At 41.9% G+C, this 25,887-nt stretch overlaps 1 protein-coding gene across 1 annotated transcript in view; it reads left to right on the top strand.

The window, feature by feature from the left end:
• DST (dystonin) overlaps positions 1–25,887 on the top strand; it is a 389,172-nt gene that overhangs the window by 134,435 nt on the left and 228,850 nt on the right. Inside the window, exon 9 of the mRNA XM_056856095.1 lies at positions 8,794–8,960. Coding sequence (XP_056712073.1) covers positions 8,794–8,960 — 167 coding nt within the window. The remainder of the gene's footprint in view (positions 1–8,793; positions 8,961–25,887) is intronic.

Genomic DNA, 25,887 nt, shown 5'->3' with positions numbered 1-25,887 from the left:
TTTCTACAGTGACTATCATCTCAGTCTTCCTGTTAAGGCCCCAGAGGTTCATTGGGAGTGTGTATCCTTAAACTGAAACAAAAGAATGCCATATATTAATGTCTTCTCATGACTCTGGACAGCTTTGATTCACTATGGTAGGGTCAACAATGTCTTATGCTATCCCCATGCCCATCCTTCTCCTTCAATGGGTCTGAGGATGAAAATATTTACTGCTTATCTTACAGATGCAGCTTAGTCATGTAGCATTGTATTGTGAATGGTTCATTTTAAATAGTTTTGCTGGATTAATTGGAGACAGCGTGGCATAGTGGTTAAAGCGTTGGACTAGGATCTGGGAAACCCAGGTTCAAATCCCAGCTCTGCCATGGAAGCTCACTGGGTGACCCTGGGTCAGTGACACAGTCTCCACCTAACCTACCTCACAGAGTTGTTGTGAGGATACAGTGAAGGAGAGGAGAATGTTGTAAGCTGCTTTGGGTCCCCATTGGGGAGAAAGGTTGGATATGAATAAAGTAAATAAATAAAAGGACATGAGCAACAGCAGACCTGGGCAACCCCTGCTGGACCTCATTTTAAAAGCAACAGTGGAACAATGATGGATGCCAACCATAGAAGGAAAACTTTAGTCTGCCTTGAGACGTGGTTAAACAATGGACTTATGGTGTACACCAGGAAATTGGAACCTGCTGTCAGCTGACATGAGCTGACTATTCTTCACTGCATGGTGATGTAATCTCAAATGGAGGCTTTTACACAGATTGGTAGCATTGATTGGAATGACATGAGTGATGGTGGACTCTGGAGTTCTCCTCACACAAGGAAATATCAATATTCTAGTCTAATACACACACACACACACACACACACACACACACACACACACACACACACACACACACAGAGGGGTCAATTCAGAGAGTGTACCAAATAAGACAGATTTATGGGCTGAATCTGAAGTCAAAAGCAGGTTTTGTAACTCACCCCATACATAAGGCTTTAGAAGGACCAATTCTTAGATTACAGGAGCAAAGTGGTAGGCAATGCTGGTATGGGAAGCTGCTATATTTGCTGGTCTTTTCTGCATAATCTCTTGAGTAGCATGGTACTGGACAGAGCTACAAAAGAGAGGCAACTGTGCCACCCATTCTAGTAATGTAAGAACTGGCTATTTTATCTGCAGGTCAACTGATATAGATAAGCAGTAACTCTGGCATGGAATGGGGATGGGTGGGAGTTGTGGCCATTTTAAATAATTTCATTGACATGTCACTGGGGTGATCCAACCATCCTCTAGGGAGCCTTCACCAGCCTAAGGATCCTTCCTCCAGCTTAATGTGTCTTTCTCCAATGGTAGAGACACTTAAGTTAGAGGAATGACCCTTAGGCCGGAGGAAGGCTTCAAACTTTGCTCCTAAGAGTGGTAGGAACAACATGGGGGGCAGTGGACTGCAGCAGGAAGGGAAAGCGGGAATGCCCCACTCCACAGAGTTCACGGATGGTTGAATACATGCCACTGCAGCACAGAAATAAAGCTTTTTTTTTTTGCTGAAGCGAAAGAAGCTTATAAGATTATACTTACACAATAAATATTCTCCAGTTTGCAAGAATTTTATTCTTAGCTCTCTACACAGGCTTGTGTTATTTCTTTTTATTTCTCTCTGTTTTGCTTTTGATCTGCAGAAGCTTTTGCCTTGCTCAGACATTAATGCTATTGCTCTTTGATCTTGCCTGGGGCACCTTCCTAGCCCCTCCATCTCCAGCGCATTAAAAATGTACAATGGAGCATCCCTTTGGGGAGGAAGCCTGTTATTTATTCGCAGCCCCTCCCCCCCCCCAGTATCCAGATTTTATAATCTGACTGCAGGAAGAAACTCTGTATTGCTTTGCTGGTATGAGCTTTGGATCTGTAGTGCTGGTTTTGAGTTTCAAAGGTTTTTTTCCCAATTTTATTTCCATACCAAATGAAAGAGAAAGTTAAAATCTACACGAGGTTATTCAGTTGCCTATAAATGCTGTGTCATCCCAGCAAAAGGCCATCAGCATTACAGTTTAATTCTGAAGCAGTGATGTTTGCTTAAGAGGACCGGTGGCCAGAAATAAGCCTCAGTGTCTAATCAGACACAGGCCCAGTCTGGGCACTATGCCACCACATTTATTGCGTGTGCAGTTCTCCCAAGCAAAATGGCCACGTCCTGAGAAGGACGGGAGTGCAGTCTGAAGATACTAGGTTATATACTGGGGATGTTCACTCTCTGGAAATGATTTTAGCTCATGTAAACATAATGAAATGACAGAATTGGTGTGGCTGTGATATACTCTGAGCCAGATGGGGAATATCTGCGGATGTGTTAGAGCTGACAAAGAGGAGCAGTGTCTGGATCCTGCCAAAGCTCCCTTGAGCACTGCAAAACATTCCCCTGGAAGAAAATACTTCAAGAGGAAATCAAGAAGGAAACAAACGGAATATGAAAAGGAGGCTGGGAAAATTAAAGAAAATGAAGAGAAAATCCAAACTGGGAAACAGAATCCTAAAGAGACAGCAGCTCATCCCAGAGGGTCCGTTATTCAGAAGACTCTGGTGAACAGCACTGATCTGCTTCAGAGTAGAAAAGTTATCACTGATCTTGTTAAAACAGAACTGCTGAGTGAGGCAAGCTGTGACTCTTGCACTGGGGCTGGTACTTACGCTAGTAACCGAAGAAGTAGCAAATCTGAAGAGGAAGAGACATGGTTAAATGAAGAACTGGAAAAGAATTCAGAGAAAGACATTTCCAATTCCAGCATACAAGAGAAGGATTTTTTCCATGATGGGATTACAGTAGAATTAACATTCCAGAAGGACAGTGATGGCCTTTACTTTAGGCAGAAATCTAGCTCAAACTCTGTCTTAGGAATGCTGTGTGAAGAAAATGCTTCCTTAAGGAATGCTGATGATTCCTCTGAGTGGAAGAACAGTGAAAATCTGGACCATTTTGAACTTCAAAATCAAAATAATCGAGTATTTTCTAATTGTGCGTGTCCATCCTTTCCAGAAGAAAATGCCATTTTTAGCATTTCACCCAACAAGAGCCAGGTAAATATGCTATAGTATTAGAATAGCATATCATTAGAATAGTATAAATTTAAATTTAGCACTAAATACATGAGCTTGTTAATACTTATTCTCGTTCATTACATTCAGCTCTGTTGTGCCATTAATTGGCTCTATGCATATTAACTATTTCTTACTTGATTTTTTAAAACAATTGAGGCTTGCTTTCAGATGAGGGTTTTTAACATTAAAAAACTTTTTATAAAGAATCTCCAAATTAAATTGTTATTGTTATTATAATATTTATTTATAATATTTATAATATTATTTATAATATTTACACATATATAGTTAACTCAAATTTGGATCGTTTTATTAGGTAGAGCATACATGTATCCAATTATAATGTGGTAAATACCCCCAGTTTTTGAATGGATACACAGAAGAATATTTCATCACAGGTATCTCATTCTACAACCTTTCAGTAAGGGTTTCTTCCAATATGGCCGCTTTCACCTCTTGTTCAATAATAGAGGTGATATAACTTGGACCTTTTGGATTGGAAATGAATGACCATTATGATTCCTGCCATCAAAGAGATGTCTTGTTACTCAAATCAATATGTGAAAACCCTGTGCCCACCCACACCCATATCCCTCTTTGGTCCCATGTCACCTATATGCTCTGAAACATAATCCACCCCCCTTCACCTGCATGTCCATTCCTTTTATTAATACCAGATAACCTCTGCTATACCCAGAACTTGTATTCTCAGACCAGCTTTCCCCTTTCTCTTTGGCACTTTCTTCTTTCAGCTCTCTGACTCTTCCATCTCTTGCTCTGGCTGCTTCAGGTCTCTGCTTCTGTCACCAACTTGTCATCCCACTTATGTTGTTTTCCTTCCTGCAGCTGCCCTGCCTCCTTTGGGCTTCCTGTCTCTCAGCTCCACCAGTTTATGTCTTTCTTACTCTTATAAGAGTGCTAATCCTGTCAGAAGTGTGAGAAAATAAACTCTACCCATTCTGGAACAATTACAGTCTGGAGATATTGACATCTCGGCCTCTGGTTCCCAAATATGTGTGTCTTGAGTGTAATTACTTAGTGGCAATGGAAATGTGTTGTGTACAGTTCTCAGAGGCACTTTGAGCTTTGACTCTAGCATTAACAGTAGATTTCCGGGCTGAACCCTGGCTCAGATTACACCCAGATCTGTGTTGGCAGGAGCGCCCAATGTATCATTTATGACAGCCTAGTTGGACATAACGTGTTTATTGCCTGGCTTAACCTACACTGTAAATACCTCTGAAGTGAAACAAAGCCTTCTGAGTGTTTTGAACCATTATGTCAGCTTTTGTTATCTGTACATATGGTGTTTTATTGCAAGTGAGGAAAAGGTTTCCTGTTATTCTTCTAACTTTAGGACTGATTACTGATATTGACATAAAGTCTTTAACCTGTGAGGCACATTGTCTTTCACATGAACGATTGTATGTGCTTGCCTGAAGATCATAAATATAGTCACATGTACTCTAGATTTTTACGTGTAAAGTTGAATTTATTCGAAATAACTTATAAGGCATTGTACTGCAGAAGATGGGCCGAGTTATCTATTTATTTATTTATCTGGGCTGGTGTCACTTTAAACTGACATGTAGACAAACCCAGACTGTTGCTGTGCTTGTAGCTTGCTCCATGTGTGCCTGCGATCACGTATAATAGGTAACCAGCATTAGTTTCTACCCAGTATTCTCCATGTGAGGAGCATCTGCAGCAAAAAGTAGGGTCTGCACATGCGTCCGCTTACTGTTGGCTTAGAGACATCTTAATGCCGCACCTGCAGAGAAAACTAGGAACCAGAAAGGAAGTAATGGAGAAAATCATAAGCAAAGCAGAATTCATTTGTAGCATTGTCGTTATTTTGGTTTTTATGAGTTTGGGATGGAAGGATACTGCTCAGGGAATATTATATATATACTTCCCTAGAGCCTTTCTGCTAACCACCTTCAGTACTGGAGGTGGGAACTGGAGAGGGATGGGAAAAAACCCTGGGTTTTCTTTTCTCCCGGATTTGTCTAGATCTTCTGGCACAGTGCAAAGTGAACAAGGGAAAGAAAGGATAGAGGAAGGGGGGATGGAGCCCCACACTGCTTCAGCCTAGGATATGGGTATTCCTTCCTGCCAGCTAGGGGCCCTGGTAAAGCCAAGAGCAAGCTACATGGGTTCTATTACCTGGGTTCCCTAGTGTGAGATTCGTGGTGCCTTCCACCATTATTCTGGGGCTATTTGCATTAATTTCTTCTATATACCCTGCTGAACAACATAGGAATGTGAACAGAATTAATTATGAGCTCCAGAAATGAGACATAAAATTAAAAGCATCCCCATTGTATTACTTTAAAAAAAGTTTCTTCTCCTCCCCCCAACAATTTCTTATCTTTAATGATAATTCTGCTAACAATCTTTTGCAATCTGTAAGTGCTTTGTAAAGAAAGATTATTGTAATTGACATACTCATATCAAATCCTGAATTGAGTTGTTTAGTGACTGCAGTTTAAAATAAGTTTTTGTTCTCCTTTTTTTAAATCTTAACTGATACATACCATTCGCATGTGTCACTGTAGATGTATAACTGGCAGTAGGAGATTATTCTGTTCTCTGAAACAGTCACTTATGGAAGAAGGAATCTGTTTCCACTCTTGTGTTAATGATTGTAGTGTACATAGCTGTTGCATCTCATAGAGCTATAAAGTGGGCCAAAGGTCTAGAGGCATTTATATATCTTCTGGGGTCTTAAAAATGTCATTCATTTATTTTAATTTGTGCAGTGGTTAGAATAGAGGAAGGGTTTTATATCAGTTTATTTCAAGTAGGCTATTTGTCTAGACCTGAGACTGTGTGAGTTCTGCATGTACTACACTTGTCCATCTACTTGTCTAAGATGGGAGGTGGAGGTTTATTCTCCTCTCCGCCCCCCACCCCAGCATAAGCAGATTTGGTGCCTGGGAGAGGACTGGGGCAGGGTATTGCACAAACAAAACAGTAGGGATGAAAAGGCCCTGGTTTTAGTGGCTTCCCACCTCAGTTCTGAAGGCAGGGAAAGACAAAGCAGGACCTTGGATAACAATCTCAAAACTGAGGCAAGCCCAGATAGCATACCATACTCTGTTCTCAGACCATGTAGGGCTTTAATGGCAAAACCCAGAAATTTTAATTAAATGTGGAAAATGAGCAGATTGGCAGAGGAACACCGTTGAGAGAAGCTGCACAAAATCAATATATTCTTGCAGCCCAGCTACTGTGTTTTGAACCAGTTGAAGTTTCCAAATGATCTTCAAAGGCATTCAGAGCCCATGGCAGTAATATGAAAGTGATTATTGGCAGGGTGTTTTGCTTTAGAGATCTGCAAAATTATGTATGGTATAAAAAGAGTAGATAGTGAGCAATTTCTCCTTCTCCTGTAATACTAGACATGGAGTCACGCTATGAAATTGATTTTCAGTAGATTCAAGACAGACAAAAGAAACTACTCCTTCATACAACAGGTAGTTGGCTTGTGGAACTCACTGCCATGAGATACGGTGATGGCTACTAGTTTAGCTGGATTAAGAAGGCTGCTCTAGGGAAGGTCTTAAAATAAATCATCATAAATCTAAGATCATGATCTTCACTAAGAGGAGAAAAATGCCTCTTTTTCGCTGGGTATTAGATGGCTTTGAGGTTGACCAAGTTAAGGAGTTTGTTTACCTTGGCATTCTGTTTTCCCATAACCTAAATTGGAATGCCCATCAAAAAGCAGTGTCCAACAAAATTAAACCTGGGGTTGGTGCTATTGTCAATTTTTTTCACACCAAAGGTGGCAAATATATTCCAGGGGCTATTCAGGTTTTTAACCTGAAAATTACCCCAATTATCCTCTTTGGTGTTGCCATCTGGATTACAGTCATCAATGAATCTATAGATCGTCCACTGCTTCAGTTCTTACGAAAACTCCTAAATGCCCCTCGATGTGTTGCTGGCGTTACTCTTCGTTCCGAGTTTGGCCAAATGTCACTTGAAGCTAGGGCGTGGTTGGCCGCCTTTAAACTCCACCTTAAACTGTGCTTTAGCACTGAGGGGTTCCTAGCTTCTCTGAAGCATGACGCTTTCAAATCCTCATGGCAAAAAATCTTAGATGAGAAACTGGCGTTGCTGGGCTTCTCGCAGGATATGTTATCAGATCTTGGGAAAACTGAAGCTTTTGCCAAATTAAAAAGCGCATTAAAGAGCTCGATTATAACAGCACTACTTTTCGTGCTCGTCGCGTCTGTTCATCCCAGTTCTTCGGAATACCCCCTCCACGTGGTCTGCCTGCCTATACATATTATCTGACAACTCCTCGTCTCTGTAGAGCTTTTTGCTTGGCTAGATTGAATGCTAATCCTTCTATGGTAATGCAGGGCAGAATTCTGAATATACCATACTCAGACAGGATCTGCCCTTGCTCTTCTGGCTCTATTGACACATTAGCCCATGCCCTTTTGGAATGCCGCTTTTACGAGGAACTTCGATCGCACTATATTTCCCCCTTTTTAATATACAAATCCAATGCCTCTGTGACTGACATAATGCCTTTTTTACTAAGCGACAGGGACCCCAAGGCTACATTGTCAGTGGCAAGATTTGTTTCAGTCCTTATACCCCTCCAACACTAGATATATGCTGCTCAAGATCAATTGATCAAGGAGCATCTAAGGGATAAAAGGAAAGGATTAAGAAGGGGGTTGGACACACTTATGGAGGATAGGCCTGTCATTGTCTGTTAACTATGATAGCTAAAGGGAACCTCTGGGTTCATAGATAAGGCTGTGGCTGGTTGTCAGATGCTGGGGAATAGTCAGCAGGCGAGGGCTGTGCCTTGTTGTGGGCTTTTCTGGGGCATCTGACTGGCCACTGTGGGAAACTGGATACTGGGTTAGATGGACAATTGCTTTGACACAGCATGGCTACGCTTATGGTCCAAATGTTGGGACACATGCATTCTAAAACAGTATAGTCTCCCAAGATACATGTACCCAGGTGCCCAGCTGCACATAATATCTTGTGCTTTCTAGTTTTTGTCAGGTTCAGCATGTTTGAATTGAATGGAGTCTTTCGTCTGCATTCATTGGTAGACCATTCTGAGAACACCTAGACATGGTATGGTCTGCACTAGTCTCTGTATAATAGAAAACAGTACAAACCATCTGGCTTCCCAAGAATGCTCTTCTATTCCCCTTTACCTGATGTTGCTACTTTTTCTATTTCCAATGTGTCACTATTCCAAAGCTCTTTGCCAGTAAGCTGCTTACCTTTACTTCCGCTTGCTGGTCAGAGTTTGCCATGTTAATTATCCTCTCTAATGCCTTGGGAGAGGAGGATTGTTCTGTGTTCCCCATTACTTTTAAACTTGCTGAGGTTCGTTTACAGAACCATCAGCCCAGACTCCATGCATTTTCTGATGGCCACCCAGAGACACAGTTCAATTAGTGCAGCTACCTGGTTTACAGTTGAGCAGAGGTCCTTGAATTAGTTCAGCTGTATTGGTACGAGTCCTGTCACAATAACTGTTCCACTCCATGATGTTGCCCAAAAGGGCCTAGGCTTTTACTGGCTTAAATCTGTGCCCTCCTCAGTTATGGTGGATCAAGTGAATTGGGAGCGATGAGGGAGGAGGGTGTGCTGCTTCCTTTTGATTATTTTGATCTATTTTAGTTCAAGTGGTTTGTTTTATTTCAATTTAGATTTCTGACATCCATGTTACTGGGGAGTCAGAGGATATGTCTGCGAAAGAGAGATTGCTCCTGTGGACACAGCAGACAACTGAGGGTTATGCTGGAATTCGTTGTGAAAATTTCACTACCTGCTGGCGAGATGGGAAATTATTTAATGCCATCATTCATAAATACAGGTAATATACACACTTGTTTGGATTTTGTTAAGAGTATATATAGGAATGCTTAATTGTTTTTTGTTTGTTTGTTTGTTTAAACAAATGTACTGAGAACTATATGCATTATACGGTAGTTCCACGACCTTTGACTTGTATTTATTAGGATTCTACATTTTTGACTGCTTATTTTACGTCTGATTTGCCTTCTGAATCCGTGGTAATTGGTTTCTTTTGCTCTCTCTGTGTATGTGCTTATATGTATCCCTTTATTCCACCTTTCTTTGGCTTCATTGCCCAAATATGTGTTATAGTGCTCATGTTGCATGTATATATGTAGCAATACTGCAAGAGTGCAGAAAAAGTGTATAACATGAAATAGGAGGTATACGGAGCAATCCTAAAAAGGTCTACTCAGAAGTAGGCTTAATCCCAAGAAAGTGTTTTTTTATTTTTATTTTTTACTTCATGTATTGACTGCCTTTCTCACTGAGATTCAAGGTGCATTACAAAATATAAAAAGCAATTCTATCCGACAGCATAAAACAACCAATAGCATGCAATAGGACTAGGATTACAGAATTAGAAAACAATGCAAACCCCAGAACTGTCTAAATCATGGCATACCCTAATGCAGAAAGTGGGCGAAAAAGATAATGCAGTAAAGGCAAAGAGATAGCTACAATAAGCATAGCAGCTGACTACAATCCATGGTCAGTTTCCTGAGAATTTTGGCTTTCTTTCCCCCCCACAACCTACAAGTTTCTAGCTTTTATGACTGTGGAATATGCTTGAAAATGTACAGGCAATGTCTGCGGAGATCTCAGAAACCCTAGAGGTGAATGAACAATATTTCAAGAGGATGAGGGTATGAGAGTTTCACTGCCCAGCAGGAAAAAAAAAACAAGAATAAATTATGGTTAAGTAGGCAAAATAGCATAAGCAATATTTCACATCATGTATGTCAGAGATTTCTGCTTTTCTCCATAAGAACATAGAATGCTAATTGTGTCTTTACAGTGGAGTATGTGCAGTCCTGAGAATAGTCTGGGTCTTATAAGAAAAGGGCACATTCTGTGCAGCTTGGATCTTGAAGTCCTTGCTTCCTCATCAGATGACAGGATAACAGAGATCATGTTCTTAGGCATGAGAAATTTTAAGATGCCGGTTGTCTGCTCAGCATCTGCAGAGGAATGAGTCTGTTCTCTCTCTTGCTGTCAAGTGCAGAATGAGTATGACAGGTGAAAGGTGTCAACTTTTATGGTAGTCTGTGTGACTTCCTCTTGTAAGCACCACAGAGGGACATGTGACATGTCTCAGGGCAGAGGGCTGTGAAGCCTGCATGTCCCATTGCTGTACCACAGCCTGGCCTTTTCATTGTAGTGGTATTTAAGTATGGGATTTATACGCAGCAAGTGAAGCCGAACCCTTTGGATAAGTGTTCTCCTTCATGTTTTCTGGTTCCTGCACATCTTAATGCTTAAATTTAAATTTATGAGTGCAGTACAAAACATACAAACTGAAAAGTTTAGAATTAGCTGCAAATAGGATAGAATAAGATAGACGTGAAGGTAGAAACACTGATAGAATGCTCTGTGGTGACTGAAATGCCTACAAGGTTGGAGGTAGATTAATCAGAGTCATCTGGGGAAGACTTTCTCCCTGGCCATAGTAGGGAAAAGGATGCTGGCCTAAATTATCATACTGCATCTCCTGGTATGGTCTCACATGCCAGTTATGCTTTTTTGTTGGTAGCTTCAGTCTTGTGGAATGGCCAGAGTGGGTATGGAGGGCACTTTTCCTAACTACAATTAGGAAGGCATGTAGGACAGTTCTTTTTCAGAGGGCATTTGCAGGAGGGTGAACGGCTCAGCAATTTTAACTGTGTTTGTTTGTTTTAATCTGTGCATGTGTTTAAAATTGGTCATTGTGTTTGTCTGTGAATGGACTTGTGTGTTTTGCGTTGTTGCAACTTGTTGTTGTAACTTGTAGTTATTGATACCAAGGAATATGGAGTATAAATATTTTAAATAAGCAAGACTTCAGCCTGATCCAACAGGGCTTTTTTGATATTATGTTTTGTCCTGTTACACTTTGTAAAATAAGGCCTGTTTAAAATGTGATGCTGGCAGATGAGAGCACATGAAACTGCACTTCTAAACTGAATCAGACCTTTGGTCCCTCAAGGTCAGTATTGTCTACTCAGACTGGAAGTGGATCTCCAGGGTCTCAGGTTGAGGTCTTTCACATCAGCTACTACCCAATCCTTTTAACTGGAGATGGGCGGGGATTGAACCTGGGATCTTCTGCATGTCAAGCAGATGCTCTGACACTGAGCCATGGCCCCTCCTATGTTCATGTGTTCAGTGAGGTGCTGGCTCCATGAAAGATTGGCATCCTCACATTTAATTTCTTTTTTTTTTAATATAAATTTTATTGGGTTTTATGATAGAAATTTTCCATTGCATTAAACAACATCTATAACAATATCGAATTTCAATTCTAACCTAAAGTTGTTATAATTCCATATCATATAATAAAAAAGAGAAAAGAAAAAAGAAAAAAAGAAATGGAAAATTTTTTGACTTCCCCATCACCTCTATCTGCCTCTTAATAAAAAGTTCCTCCCGTCATAGGTAATCTAATCTTGATAAAATATCAATACCATATATAAAAAACCATAATCTGTTAGTAAATATAATTATGCTTATTCAATATAAAAAAAAATCAAAAATAATCCTCTGGATCAGATTAGAAAATATTCTTCCATTCTTCCCAATTTTAACTCATATTCACAATAATGCATCCACGCCCCCCATTCCCCCAAAAACCGAACGTCATTTTCTTCATTTAGAATAGCTGTGAGTTTTGCCATTTCTGCCACTTCAAACATTTTAACAATCCAGTCTTTTTTCTCTGGAGTTTCTAGCCCTTTCCATTTCGCTGCATAAAGCAGTCTCGCAGCTGTTGTGGCATATATCAAAAAGGTTCTTTGTGTTGCTAAGTCGTCTGGAATCATACTCAATAACATCATTTCTGGTGTTTTGGATATATTCTTTTGTAGTATTAATCTCAGTTCGTTATAAATCATGTCCCAGAAGTCTTTGGCTTTGTCACAGGTCCACCACATGTGATAAAAGGAACCAATTTCTTTGTTACATTTCCAACAAGTAGGGGACATCGTTTTATAAATCTTTGCAATTTTCTTGGGTGTTAGATACCATCTATACATCATTTTATAGATGTTTTCTCGCACTGACTGTGCTTTTATTCCTTTTAAATCTTTAGACCATAATCTTTCCCATTTATTTAAAACAATATCATGTCCCACATTTTGAGCCCAATCGATCATAGTTGGTTTAATCGTGTCCTGCTCACAGTATATTGTTAAAAGGAGATTATACATTTTAGAAATCAGCTTTGTATTATTGTCTAGTAGAATCCTTTGAAAAGGAGATTTTTCTTTAGAGAAACCTTTTTTTGCATCTTGTACAAAAACTGATTTGATTTGGTAATATTGAAGCCATTGTAAATCATCCTTAAGCAGTTGAAAGTCTTTTAGTGAGCATTTCTTTCCTTCCCAATTAGTTAGATCTTGATAAGTAATAAATTTGTCTGGTCTAAGTGGGCGCAAAGTTAGCATTTCTTGGGGCGATATCCACATCGGTGTTTCTGGTTCCAAAATGTGTTTATATCTCATCCAAATACGAAGTAGAGAGGACCTGATTATATGATTACGGAATGTTGCTTGTAATTTAATTTTATCATACCACAAATAACCATGCCATCCACTTAAGTTATTATAACCTTCCAAGTCTAGCAAACGTACATTTGACAAATTCATCCAGTCTTTTAGCCATACTAAAGCTACCGCTTCAGCATAGAGTTGAAAGTTAGGCAGTGCTAAACCTCCTCTAGTTTTTAGATCCACCAAGTATTTATAAGCAGTCCTTGGTTTTTTTCCTTGCCAGATGAAGTTTGAAATGTCTTTCCTCCAAGTTTCAAAATATTTTGTTTGTGATATTATTGGTAAATTTTGGAATAAGAAGAGCATCCTCGGTAAGACATTTATTTGGATCGTTGAGATACGTCCCATTAATGACAATTTTTTGTTTGACCATATAATCATATCAGTTTTAATCTTACCCCATAACTTGAGGTAATTGTTGGTTAACAGATCTTTATTCTTTGCAGTGATCCAAATTCCCAGGTATTTAACTTTGTTAGCTTTCTCCCAGCCAGTATATGATATAAATTCCTGTTGTTGTATTTCCGATAAATTTTTAAATATTATCTTTGTTTTTTCTTGATTCACTTTAAAGCCTGATACTTTTCCAAAATCATCCAAAGTCTCCTGAAGTATATTCATTGACTGTGTTGGGTTTTCCAAAATTAGCAGTAGGTCATCCGCGAATGCTCTCAACTTAAATTCATGTTTTTTAATTCTTAGCCCGCGGATGTCCTCCATACTTCTTAGTTTCACACATAGCGGTTCCAACACCAACAAAAATAAAAGTGGAGACAAGGGACATCCCTGTCTAGTCCCTTTCGTGATTTGGCAGTTATCTGACATTGATTCATTAACCAAAATTTTAGCTTGTTGGGAGGTATAAATAGCCGATATACCTTTCTGAAAACGATCTCCAAAATTCAATTTATCCAAAATCCGTTTCAAAAAGTTCCAAGAGACCATATCAAAGGCTTTTTCTGCATCCAAAAATACAAAAGCCGCAGTTTGTTGAATATTATGGTCATAATATTCCAGTGAATCTAGTAAAATTCTTACATTGTCTTTTATTTGCCTTCCTGGTATAAAACCTGCTTGGTCCTCATGTATAAGATCCTTAATAAATTGCTTTATCCTACATGCCAAAACCGAAGCAAAAATTTTGTAATCCACATTTAAGAGCGATATAGGTCTGTAATTAGATGTTTTTTCTGGATCTCTTCCTTCTTTGGGTATCAGTGATATAAATGCGTGTGACCAAGTCTCCGGGGATGTTCCCTCGTCCAAAATTGCATTGTAAAGTGAACCAAAAAATCCAACTAAATTGTCACTGAAAGTTCTATAAAATAGTGCAGTAATTCCATCTGGTCCAGGTGTTTTATCCGTTTTTTGTCTCAGTATTGCTTCTTGTATTTCTTCCCTTGTTACTGGAGCTTCAATACATTCTCTCTGGGTCATTGACAAAGCTTTCATTTGTATTGAGTTTAGAAATTTGTCTATTTTCTGTTTTGGAGTATTTTCTTTCTGATATAACTTAGAGTAAAATGAAACAAATTCTTCCTGAATTTCTGAAGTTGAATAAACTGGTCCTTTAGCAGTTTGGATTTTTGTTATAATCTTCTTTTGAAATGAGTCCTTCAGTTGTGGGAAAACAGACCTATGTTTTATTGGTGAGATGCTGCTGGTTGTGGGGGCTGTACCTTCATAACCTGTTGAACAAGTGATGCCACCGGTGTAAACTTCAAACCCAATAGCTTATCACATATCATGTGTGTACCAGTTCTGTTGCATCCTAAACTCCTATTTGCTGCTCCTACTGATCAGGTTCTAGACTTTTTATGAGAATGTCAGAATGCATTTCTGTGGAAACGTTTTTGCATTGTTGTACTCTTAACGTCTGCCCCCACCATCTTAATAAATACCATGCTGACTATCTGAAGGTGACAGTTAAGCATGCTGTATTTGAGACGGCTGAATGACATAAGCAGATCTTGCAGTGATGGGTCCCTTATAGCTCAGGTTGGGACTGGTCCTGGTCCTAGGAAGAGTACAGTAAGATTGCTGAAAGGCAAAGGCTGGTTTCTTGGACTTCCTTTGGCTAAAGTTCTGTCCACAAGTGGGCTCTCTTGTGCTGGCTTTGAAAAGCACTGGAGCCTCTTAAGGTCCTGGGAGGAATGTCCCCTTATTATGTCAGCATCAGGCAGGATGGGGAGACCATGCAGAGCAGCCAGAAAGCAGGTTTCGTGATGTTAACCAGCCCCTTTGAAATTCTTGACAACCGAATGAGGATGAGTTGTTGTTCGGTATCTGTAGCCTCCTCTCCTGCAGTGAGGAGCAGTCATCAAACCTTTCCACATGCACTTAAAATGTGTTGCAGGGATTTTTACCTGAAGTGTTCTTTGGGGTATGTCCAGCCCTTGTTTGTTTCTTTTTACTGTTTACACTTACAGGCCACTTTTAAAGTATTTAATTCCCGTTTTAAGGCATATCAACAATATTATTAAATACATTAAAAATAGTAAAATACTACCCAGTGTTACATTTCTTACTGTGTTTTTTACCTGCCTGATTTTTTATTCTAGAAGTAAATTTCCATGTTCTCGCTCAGAGGGAGAAGGGCATCTTCATTATGGGTGTTTCCTTTTCCTCTTATCTCGGGAGGCAGGAACCAAATATTTAAATTTTTCTGACCTCTGAGGGTAAACCCCCCCTTATGATCAGTTCTATTTCCTGCCTTGAACGGGAGAGCAGCCTTCTAGCAGCTCTCTGCTACAGAAATAATAGAGAAACCTTAACCTTACTTATTAGACCTAAACATATTCTTATTTTAACAAACCTAAACTTAACCTAACTAATCTACTACTCAATTCTATTTACTGTCTTAATTTTCTGCCTATTCTCCTCAGAAGGGTCTTTTCCCGCCAAAAAAAAAAAAAAAAAAAAAAAATGGCGGATCGGCATCAGGACAGCTATATAGCACCTGCCAATTTAGACCCTAGCCTGCTAGTGGCCTTACCACTACAATTAGATGAACCCTCGGACAGTCACTCTGGTGACCTGAGGACCAAAACTCAAAAGGGAAAGGCAAATCGGCAAGAACGGCGCAGGCAAGTACAAACGGCTTGGCTCGACCGCTAACAAGCGCTCCAAATGCCTGCTGCAAAACGCACGCTGCTCTGCCGCGCCTGAAAGACGCGACTGCCAGATCGCAACAGAAAGCGGCCGGGAGAAAACAGTGGCGGTAGCCGCTCCTCCCACACAGCATGAACGGGGGAAATGAAGGAGGCTGGCGGCTCGCCTTTTTGCCTCGCCCGCCGTGCTCCGTCCTTAGGCGGCTCGCCTATTGTTATTCAAGGACGGGAAGCAGCGGGAAGCAGCCAGGAGAACACAGCGGCTATAGCCACTTCTCCCACACTGCACAAACGGGGAAAATGAAGGAGGCTGGCGGCTCGCCTTTTTGCCTCGCAATGCTCCGTCCTCAGGCGGCTCGCCTATTGTTATTCAAGGACGGGAAGCATCAACGGAGACATCGACTGCCGGTAAGGTGACTTCGCCCCCCCCTCATAGATGCAGCCTGTTTTACTCCTGTAAGAGCAGAGCTCTCCGCCCTGATTAAAAACGCCTTCTCAGATGGCTTAAGGGCAGTACAACCTCCTTATCCTGCCCCATCCATACAGGGATCGTAGGGATCACACCCTCCAGCACCACAAACAGTAATCTGATTACTAAAAGGGCAGAATATCAGCCAAAGCAGGGGAACGGCTGTGGCTCAGTGGCAGAGCGTCGGATTGGCATGCAGAGGGCCAATTCTGGTAGTAGGTGATGTGGAAGACCTCTGCCTGAGATCCTGGTGAGCCGATCACCAGTCCAAGTAGTACCAAGAGAGTACGTGCTGGCCAGCCTAAGCAGCGCTGAAAGCTAATTCACGGTCACAAAATTGCCAATTGGTACCCAGACTGTCTATAGTATTTAACGCAGAAGATTTCCTTCTGCATTGGCATAAAAACCTAGCTACTCTTGATCTCTCAGAGGACTCAGAGTGGGAGAAAAGACTCCAGATAGGTTTGTGCCAGCGCTTGATTATTTCTAACTCTGTTGAAAGCAGAGCGGGAGAAACCAATGGCACCCATACAATGCTCCACAGCCTCTAGGAAGCCTTTATATTTGGTTTATTGGTGCTTCTAAAATTCTAAAAGTGCCTTCAGTAGAATCACCTGTCACTGCCTTCACTCCTTCAACCTTGTTACATGGCCTTGCCATGATTAGGGACCCTACAGATAGGAAGGCAGAGTTAGCAGGCATAAATGCTCAGAGGCCTTGGCACTCACTATCAAGCGCTTCTATCACATCTGCCCTAGTATACAGAGCGGCAATAATTTGGACTAGGAAGTTATATCAACTTTTTCCACAGGAAGAAAGAAACGCCTTTACAGGAGTACCCATGTTTTTTGAGAGTGGTATTCTTTCTAACTGATTCGAACTTCGATACCATGCCATATGCAGCTAGGACACTAGCCGCAGCATCAGATGCCAGAAGGGCATCCATGTTTTTTTTTTTTTTTTTTTTTTTTTAGAGTGGTATCCTTCCAGCTGATTCTACCTTAGATACCATGTCATCCATGTTTTCGAGAGTGGTATTCTTTCTAGCTGATTCCTCCTTAGATAACATGTCATATGCAGCTAGAACACTAGCCACAGCCTCAGCTGCCAGAAAGGCTCTCTGGGTACGCCCCTGGCAAGCGGAGTATATAGATCAAAATTGGTTATTATGGGCTTCCTGTATCAGGGAAAGACCTTGCTTGGAGACAATTTGGTCCCCATATCAGTGGAGACCAAAGACAAGTTTCTACACAAGGAATCCAAGGGATCACTCCCTCTATGTCCTTTCGTGCATACCACATACTTCAAAGATACATACCTGATCAACCTAGAAACCACCGGAACCAGAATCGCAGCTCCTTTAGTAAAGGAGGACGATTCAATAAATCTCCAAAATCCTCCACCTTCCAGGGCAATAAAGGGGATAAACCCGACCGCCCAACCAAACAGTGACGCCAGCCACCAGTCAGTGGAAGGCAGGCTCAGCCTATTACACCGTCAGTGGTCACCTCCCAACCAGGCCTCTGGGTCACAAACATTATCTCACAAGGCTATCAGATAGAGTTTTTCTTACACTCCTTCACATCGACTAGTAATATCTCCAACATTCCCCCACCCAAAAAAAAAAAAAAAAAAAAAAAAAACCCATAGAACTTTAGAGGCCTCTTAGACATCAAGGCGATGGAGCCAGTCTCACCATTAGAGCATATATTGGGAGTCTATTCAGTATTCTTTACTGTTCCCAACAAAGGCGGCGGATGGAAAGCCATCCTAGACCTCAAGTTTCTGAACAGATTATCCCATTAAAGCGCTTCAGGATGGAGACACTAAAGTCAGTCACACAGGTCCTCAGGGAAAAGCATTTTCTTACATTCTAATACACCCGGCACATTGTTGTTTCCTTCGGTTCCCGTGCAAGGGACACCTCTTCCAATTCAGGGCCTTACGATTCGGGTTATCATCGCCCCTTCTCGAGTATTCACCAAAGTTCTGGACACACCAGTCACATCTCTGCGCAAGGAGGGCGTGAGAATGCACCCTTCTCAGACGACATTCTGATTTGCGCAAGCTCAAACTAGCAGAGCATAGATCATTCAGAGAGCGTTCTGAAGAGGTTAACAGAACACGGCTCATAATCAACTTCAGAAAGACCCACTTAGTTCCATCCCAACGATTGAGAGAGATGGGGGATGGACATAGACACACTGACAAACTCCTTATACCTTCCAGTGGACAAAAATCCACAACATTTCATCTCTAGCAAAGAAAGCGATTAATTCCCGGTCGCCTTCTCTAATGTCCCTGACCAAACTGAAGGGTCACATGTCTGCATGCATTCCCGCAGTTCAAGGGGCACGCTTACGAGCAAGACCTCTTCAATGGTTCTTAAGGCCGTACCAAAGAGACATACCAAGGAAGAAGTGACAGAAATCTCATCCTGACCGAGGAAGTCAGATCAAGACTAGTATGATGGTTTCAGTCTCAGAATTTTGATGAAAGGAAGTTAGTATCTCCGTCCAACACCAATTCAAATCTTCACGGACGCGTATCTATCAGGTTGGGAAGCCACACTCAAGGGACAATGGCTCAAGCAACATGGACCATCAAGAACAAAATCTTCACATCAGTGCCCTAGAAATCAGGACGATCCTCAGAAGCTACTACATTTTTCCTTGGGCCGAGTCCAACCTCTCATCAAAATCAGCGGAACATATTCAGGGCACAGTCAGCATACAAGCAGACTGGCTCAGCAGACAGGACATCAGCGAGGCAGAATGGTCTCTACATCCAGAGGTCTTTCAACTTATTACTCAGAGATTCGGCACACCACAGATTCATCTGTTTGCATCCAGCATCATCCACCAGCTGCCAAGGTACTATTCCATGTACCGTCAACAGGGGGCGGAACAAATGGGCCTCTTAATGTCACCAGGGCCACACGACCTACTGTACGGGTTTCCCCCCTCCCTCCAAGGGTATTGAGAAAGGTACGACTTCAAAAAGCATCAGTCAGATTCATAGCTCCATATTGGCTGCGACGACCGTGGTTCCCATCTATAATTCAGATGTCCATACAGAACCATTGGAGACTTCCAGACAGACAAGATCTCCCTCTACAAGACCCAATATGCCATCCCAATCCAGGGTGGTACAAACTGACCGCATGGGCACTGAAAGGAGATGACTTATAGCCCTAGGTTATAGCCCGGTGGCCGTCACTACCATATTGACAACAAGGAAGCCACCAGGAGGGACAGAGCTTAGGGCTAGCTACCTGCACTCTACAAAGGCAACTGGCATCTATAGCTACCATAGTACCCAAGGTATCTGGATACCGCTTAACCAAACACCATCACATAAAAGCCTTTTTAAGGGGCGTCAGTTATTTAGCTCTTCCTGTTAGACACAGGTTCACAACTAGAGCCTGCACACAGCTTTGACAGCACTCACACAACTACCATTCGAACCAATCACTGAGATAGGACAAAATGTAGCTGCAAGTTTCACAGGGAGCAAGACATAGTGCTTACATCTTCTGCACTAACCCCAAGAATCCTAAGGAGAAGGCCTGGCACTAGCTAGACCTAAGAAGGGCACTACCTGTTTACATTTACCTTACTAAAATTATTAGGAACTCTGACTCCTTATTCGTTCATATCTCACCACCTGACAAGGGCAAGCATATGTCCAAGGCATCCATTAATAGGACCATCACCTTATACATAACACAGGCTTATAGAATAAGTAACCTACCTGCTCCTGCGGGCGTTACTGCCCACTTGGGAAGAAGTGCGGCTACTTCAGCAGCCTTCGACTGCCGTGCTTTATGGAAGAGATATGTAAGGCCGCAACTTGGTCCTCGGTGTCCACATTTGTGAGACACTACAAATTAGATCTATACTTGTCAGCAGATGCCGACTTAGGCAGACGAGTACTGTAAAGTATACTTCAGGACGTCTAACCCTCCCAAGGGCGGGGGACAGCTCTTGTATGTCCCATAATGAAGATGCCCTTCTCCCTCTGAGCGAGAAACAGCCTTGGCTACTTACCGTGAAGGCTTCTTCTGCTCAGAGGGACGAAGGGCATCTTGCCCGCCCAGACGTCAGTAAAATATAAATAAAACAAATAAAATAAAATTACAGGTAATCATGGTTACATCTAACTTCCAGTTGACATTCAATTCAAGTTAAACGCTGTTTGTTGGTTCATGACTTATAGTTATCCTAAAGGTTCATCGTTAATGTTTATTAGGAACTTATTTCTTGTATAGAATTATAACTAACATGTTTCTTCAGTCTATCTTAAATATATAAGGCTCGGAAAGTCTTTAACTGATCATAAGGGGGCGTTTACCCTCAGAGGTCAGAAAAATTTAAATATTTGGTTCCTGCCTCCCGAGATAAGAGGAAAAGGAAACACCCATAATGAAGATGCCCTTCGTCCCTCTGAGCAGAAGAAGCCTTCACGGTAAGTAGCCAAGGCTGTTTTCCTGTTGCTCAGATGATATCCAGAATGGGATTTGTATAGGTTTCTCAAAGACCAGATTTCAGTTTGCCTGTACAGAGATGTCTCTTTACCTACCTACTATTTTGTTTATCCCGGCTTTTCCCCAAAGAACTCATGCTGTGGCAGCATGTAGGCGTTCCCTGTCTCCATTTTATCTGCACAGCCGCCTGGGAGATAGGGAAGGCTGCGTGTGACTGGCCCAGGGTCACCCAGTGAGCTTCTTGGCTCAGTGGGGGTTTCAACCTGCCTGGCCCTGATCTTCTACACTAACCATGATGCCATGCTGGCTCTCAACAATTGCATACTTACTCAGTTTTAAAATAGTAAATGAAGTGTGCGTGAGAGAGAGAGACAGAGACAGAAAGAAGTCTGTTTTTCAAATTACATTTTTGAGTTACAAGGAGTTTTACCCACAAGTAAAGTGCAGCTGTTAATTGCTTGATGGTGTAGCTAGTGCAGATATGACATACATTTCACACCTCTTAAGAGTGTCACTTCACTGTGATACGTTATCAGTGCAGTCCTATGGAAAGTTACACTCTTCTTAAATCCACTGAAGACAACAGGGTTAGAAGGGTGTAACTCTCCTTAGGACTGCATTGTAAATGTTGGTGATGGGAAATTCTTCCACCTCTCATATATATTAAATATACAGTGGATTTCTACTAAGACTGTTAAAGGTAATTGTGTTAAAATCTCGTATCCTTGCACTGCCTTTCTTTTCATCTTCTACATGGAGAAGGAAAGCTGCATTCCCTTTTAAAATGCTGTCATTTATCTCTCCTTTTACATTTAATCAGGTTGATTTTTCATAGCTTTCCTCACCACAAGGTAACTTGAACAGTCACTTGTCTACTGTAGAGACTCTCATTTTGTGAAAAAGTTCATCTTAAAGTTTGCGCTAGTTATTGCATCAGGTAGCTCGCTGAATATTTGGTGGTTGGGAACCTGACACACCAATTTGCAGGAATACTTTCTGCTGCCTTGAGAGGTGACTGCCTGAAAAATCTACTCATGTTGGAGCAAAAGGCCATTCTCTCTGTCTGATGGTTCTCCATTCTATTTAACGCTATACCACTTGAAAATAGTAAGGTGGTTCTGATATCATTTCAAATACTCTAAATGCATACACATGTCTTTAATTTCCATGGAGCTTTCTCTAAGGTGTCTCACAATCATATTTCTCAAGGTTTATTGAAATAAAGGTGCTTCCTGTTGCCCAGAGTGTATGAATAATAAAGCTTCTGCAATATTTTTGAGAAAAATTCTACCTTTCTCCTCAGAAATATAAACAAATAGGAGAATGGTTGTGTCTTATTATTCTGTCTAATTAATCATTGTGTCTAATTAATCATTTGTGATTATTCAACATTTGTTATGTACAGTATTTTGTGGGCATATGACATTCTCAAAAGGCAAGGAAGGAGAGACAGCTTGCAGAGTTCTTCATTTTGTAATGGAGCAGATACTAAAAACACTCTTTTCTATGTGATTGCCATGCCTACAAAATCCAAAAGGATTTTGTTAAGTCTCAAAATGTGATCAGTAGCCCCCCCAAAAGGTGATAAGTAGCGCCCCCCCCTGCACAAGGAGGGTTTGCTTGAATGTTACTTCTTGGACCAAGCTAGCAAGGAAACAAGTCTACATCCTACTCTCCCTACATGTTCTCCCTCTCCTTCTGTCTGGACAAAGCATTAGTGTCCTGCTCAACAAAATGCTACGTTAAATTAATATGGGATCTTGCAGGACAGGAAAGATAACAGTTCAGGGAGAGCCTGGATATAGATGAACAGGCTGTACTGACAGAGGTCACTTTATGGTGAGGAGACAGCATATGCAAGCTTAAAATTCATTCCCTCTCACACTGTATTCAGGAATAAACATCTTGAAATTCAAGAAGAAGCAAATTGAAATCCAGAACCAGAAATTACTATTCTGAATCATGAAAAGTTCAGTTCTGCAAGGTGCATGAATTATGCACTTTAATAGAATGTGCCCCACCTTACTTTGTATAATTAATAATTGTTCATGAGGAGGACAGACTCAAACTTTTTAGAGCGCCAAAGCGCCATTCTTAACCACTGGAAACAAGCCACTACTCTGACAAGTCATTTCAGCACATGTTCACAACAATAAGGGCTAGAAACTTGTTCTTTTAAAAATGAAAGCTAAGATTCTCTGGAAGCTGAGAATCTGCACTCAGCTCTATATACTGAAGGTTTTCTTCCATACACACAATTGTGCTTATAATCTACATTTTTAAAGGGTTAGGGGAAAACAACAGTAGTGAATAGAAGGGGCAAGGGAAGGTTAATAAGTCAGTGAAGAGGGGAGCAAGGATGTAAAGGACTGAATGCCATCAAGTACAGCTTCATGTACTGAGGCTTCATTTCTCTTGATCATTGAGCGGGTGATCAGAACAAGTTTTATGTAACACTTAAGCCGTGTCTTTCAAGGGGCAGAAACGGAGCATAAATATGTGTCTTGCCTTGATCTCATTTCCATACTTTATATGAAATGGAATAGGAAAAGCTGATCATTATAAACTACTTGGTGATGGTGGGGAGCATATATGCAGGAAAATGCAGAAGCGTTTAAGAAAGAGCACACCTGGACTATTGTGCACCCTTTCTGGCACAACATTACAAGGATATTGAAAAGGCTGGGATTGTTACCCAGGAAGACTAATGAATGATGAAGAGCTTTACTGGCTATGTCGTTGAGCAGAGGTTAGGAGAGGTCTCAATTGTACTGGAAAGGGAGTGTTGGAGACCAATTCATAGCCCTTTGAAAGTGCTGGGAAAGCTTCCTTTGACTTGAATAGGCTTTTTAAAAGCTTGAATGGAATGCATGGGTGGGGGGGAACAGTAGCTACCACGGAGAACAGGAAGAGAACCTAACAAAGGCCATACAGAGAAGTGCAGACTTCTGTGCCACCGATAATTTCCTGCAGCAAATGCAGCCACGTGAAGTGCCAGATGATCTTTTTTTTTTTTTTTAATGAGGCAGAAGAACAAGAAAGGAATTCTAGGTGGGGAAAAATGTTTTCGATTTGAGCCTTGCTTTTAAGGCAAAGTAGTATTTGGTCATACAAAGCAGTTTGCTTTGGAACGTCTGTTTCACGCCAGGCTGCGGGACAAGTGTTGGCATACGTTGCGCCGCAGCAATGTCAAAACATGTTTCAGGAGATCAGGATTGAACTTGAATGCATTCCTTGAGGATAGGAGAAGCAGTGTGCCAGCATTCGCAGCAACATGTTGCCTCCCTCAAGCTATGAATCGGAAAGAAACAAAACATTACTAAGTGTCAAGCCTTGAATTGCTGTGGGATATGTTTGAAATCAAGACAAAGATGATTTGCATCTGCTGGTTTCTACTTGCCATTCCCCAAGTGGTAGTTTACGGTTGCCTTTCTTCTGAGGGAGAAAAAATAAAGCTCTGCCAGGGAAGGATAATATCCGAGTTTCTATCATACATCATTTTGCATAATTTTGTGAAGTACATAATGTTCAGTGGAATATTCAGTACAAAGAATTTGCAGACTGAGGGAAGAGTTATCACAACCCTTAACAGTATTTTTATCTTCATATTTTAGATAGTGGGCCAACAGGCAGCGTCTTTCTTTAGGCTTCTTAGTAAGCTCATGGCAGAGGTGGGATTTGAACTGGGGACCTCCCAAATCACAGCTCATTCTTTTTGGTATTATGTTGTGCTAACCCTTGGAGCACCCTGTATGCAACACCTTCTGAAGCAATGATGGACCTTGGTTCTCAGTCCCTTTTGTAGCACTGGATATAACCCGGCCAACGTTAAGCACTCTTTAAGCTGCCTTGATTTTAGTGGCAGAGACAGGCTTCCTTGACACTCATCCACTGAAATAAATGGATTGAGAGTATTTAACTCTGGCTAGATTATGCCAACGATTAGAATGTTCAGGTGGCGGCAGCTTCAAGGACAACTCTGCTGCTGGCTTCATTCTAATATTTCCGAGTCTCTCGAGAAACAAAGCAATATATTAGGCTGCCCTGTGCTGGGCCTTAGATTCAGTCACATCTCATTACTCTAGGTTCAGTTAGTACTTTGAAGGGGGATTGGCGTAGGGGGTTGCACTCCACCGTTGCATTGTAGACTTCTGGGAGAGGTCTACTGCTCCTTAAACAAACAGTATTTTGACTTAATAACTTTTCAGAGATGGTAATTCACAGTGGTATCTGAAGAAGTGAGCTGTGGCTCACGGAAGCTCATACCCTGCCAGAAAATATTTTTGTTAGTCTTTAAGGTGCTACTGGATTCTTGCTCTTTTCTACTACTTTTCAGAGATGGAGTTACTTTAAGGCAGGGGTGGGGAACCTCCGGCCCACGGGCCGCATCCGGCCCGCGAGATCATTTTGTCCGGCCCCCGGGCCCGCCTGCCAAGGCCAGGAGCTCCATGGAGCTAGCTGTCGCTAGCCAGGCTCTCATCTCAGCACTTCGGGCTTCACTGGGAAGCCAGAGCGCGTGCACACAAAACTGAAGGTTGATTGGGTGATTGTGGGGGCGTTTCCTCCAAGTCTCCCTGCTTCCTGTTCCTTGCGAGAGAGAGAGAGAGAGAGAGAGAAAACATGTGCCTGGCCAGCTCTCTCGGCAGCCCAACTTTGTTTTCTTGGCCCCCTCCCCTTCGCCCGTGCCCTACCGGCTTTTTCCAGGCAAGTGAGTGGCTTACCTCGAGTTCTTGCTGCGGCGAAGCCCTTGCCTCAATTCCCCCCCCCCGCTTCCTGCACGCTTGCCCCACCACGGCCTCGAGTTCTTGGGGCGGCAGAGGCCCCTGCCTCCATCCCCCCCACCGCCTGCGTGCTTGCCGTGCCCCTTGCTGAGGGTCCCTGCCCAGCCCTCCCTCTGCTTGAGCCCCTGGCCCGCGCGCTTGCTGCGCCGCCGCCAAAGGGTCCCCTGCCAGCCCTCCCCGTGCTCCATTCCCCCGGCCTGCGCGCTTGTGTATGTGCGTGTGTGCGTGAGATCCCCTGGCCGCTGGTGAGTGCGTGGGTATGTGGGGGGGGGAAGCCTCCCACCCTCCCCTTTCTTTCTTTCTTTCTTTCTTTCTTTCTTTCTTTCTTTCTTTCTTTCTTTCTTTCTTTCTTTC

Source organism: Euleptes europaea, chromosome 10 (genome assembly GCF_029931775.1).
Source record: "Euleptes europaea isolate rEulEur1 chromosome 10, rEulEur1.hap1, whole genome shotgun sequence".
Taxonomy (NCBI): domain Eukaryota; kingdom Metazoa; phylum Chordata; class Lepidosauria; order Squamata; family Sphaerodactylidae; genus Euleptes; species Euleptes europaea.
Note: the sequence above shows the minus strand (reverse complement) of the source record. Positions and strands in the feature narration are given on the sequence as shown.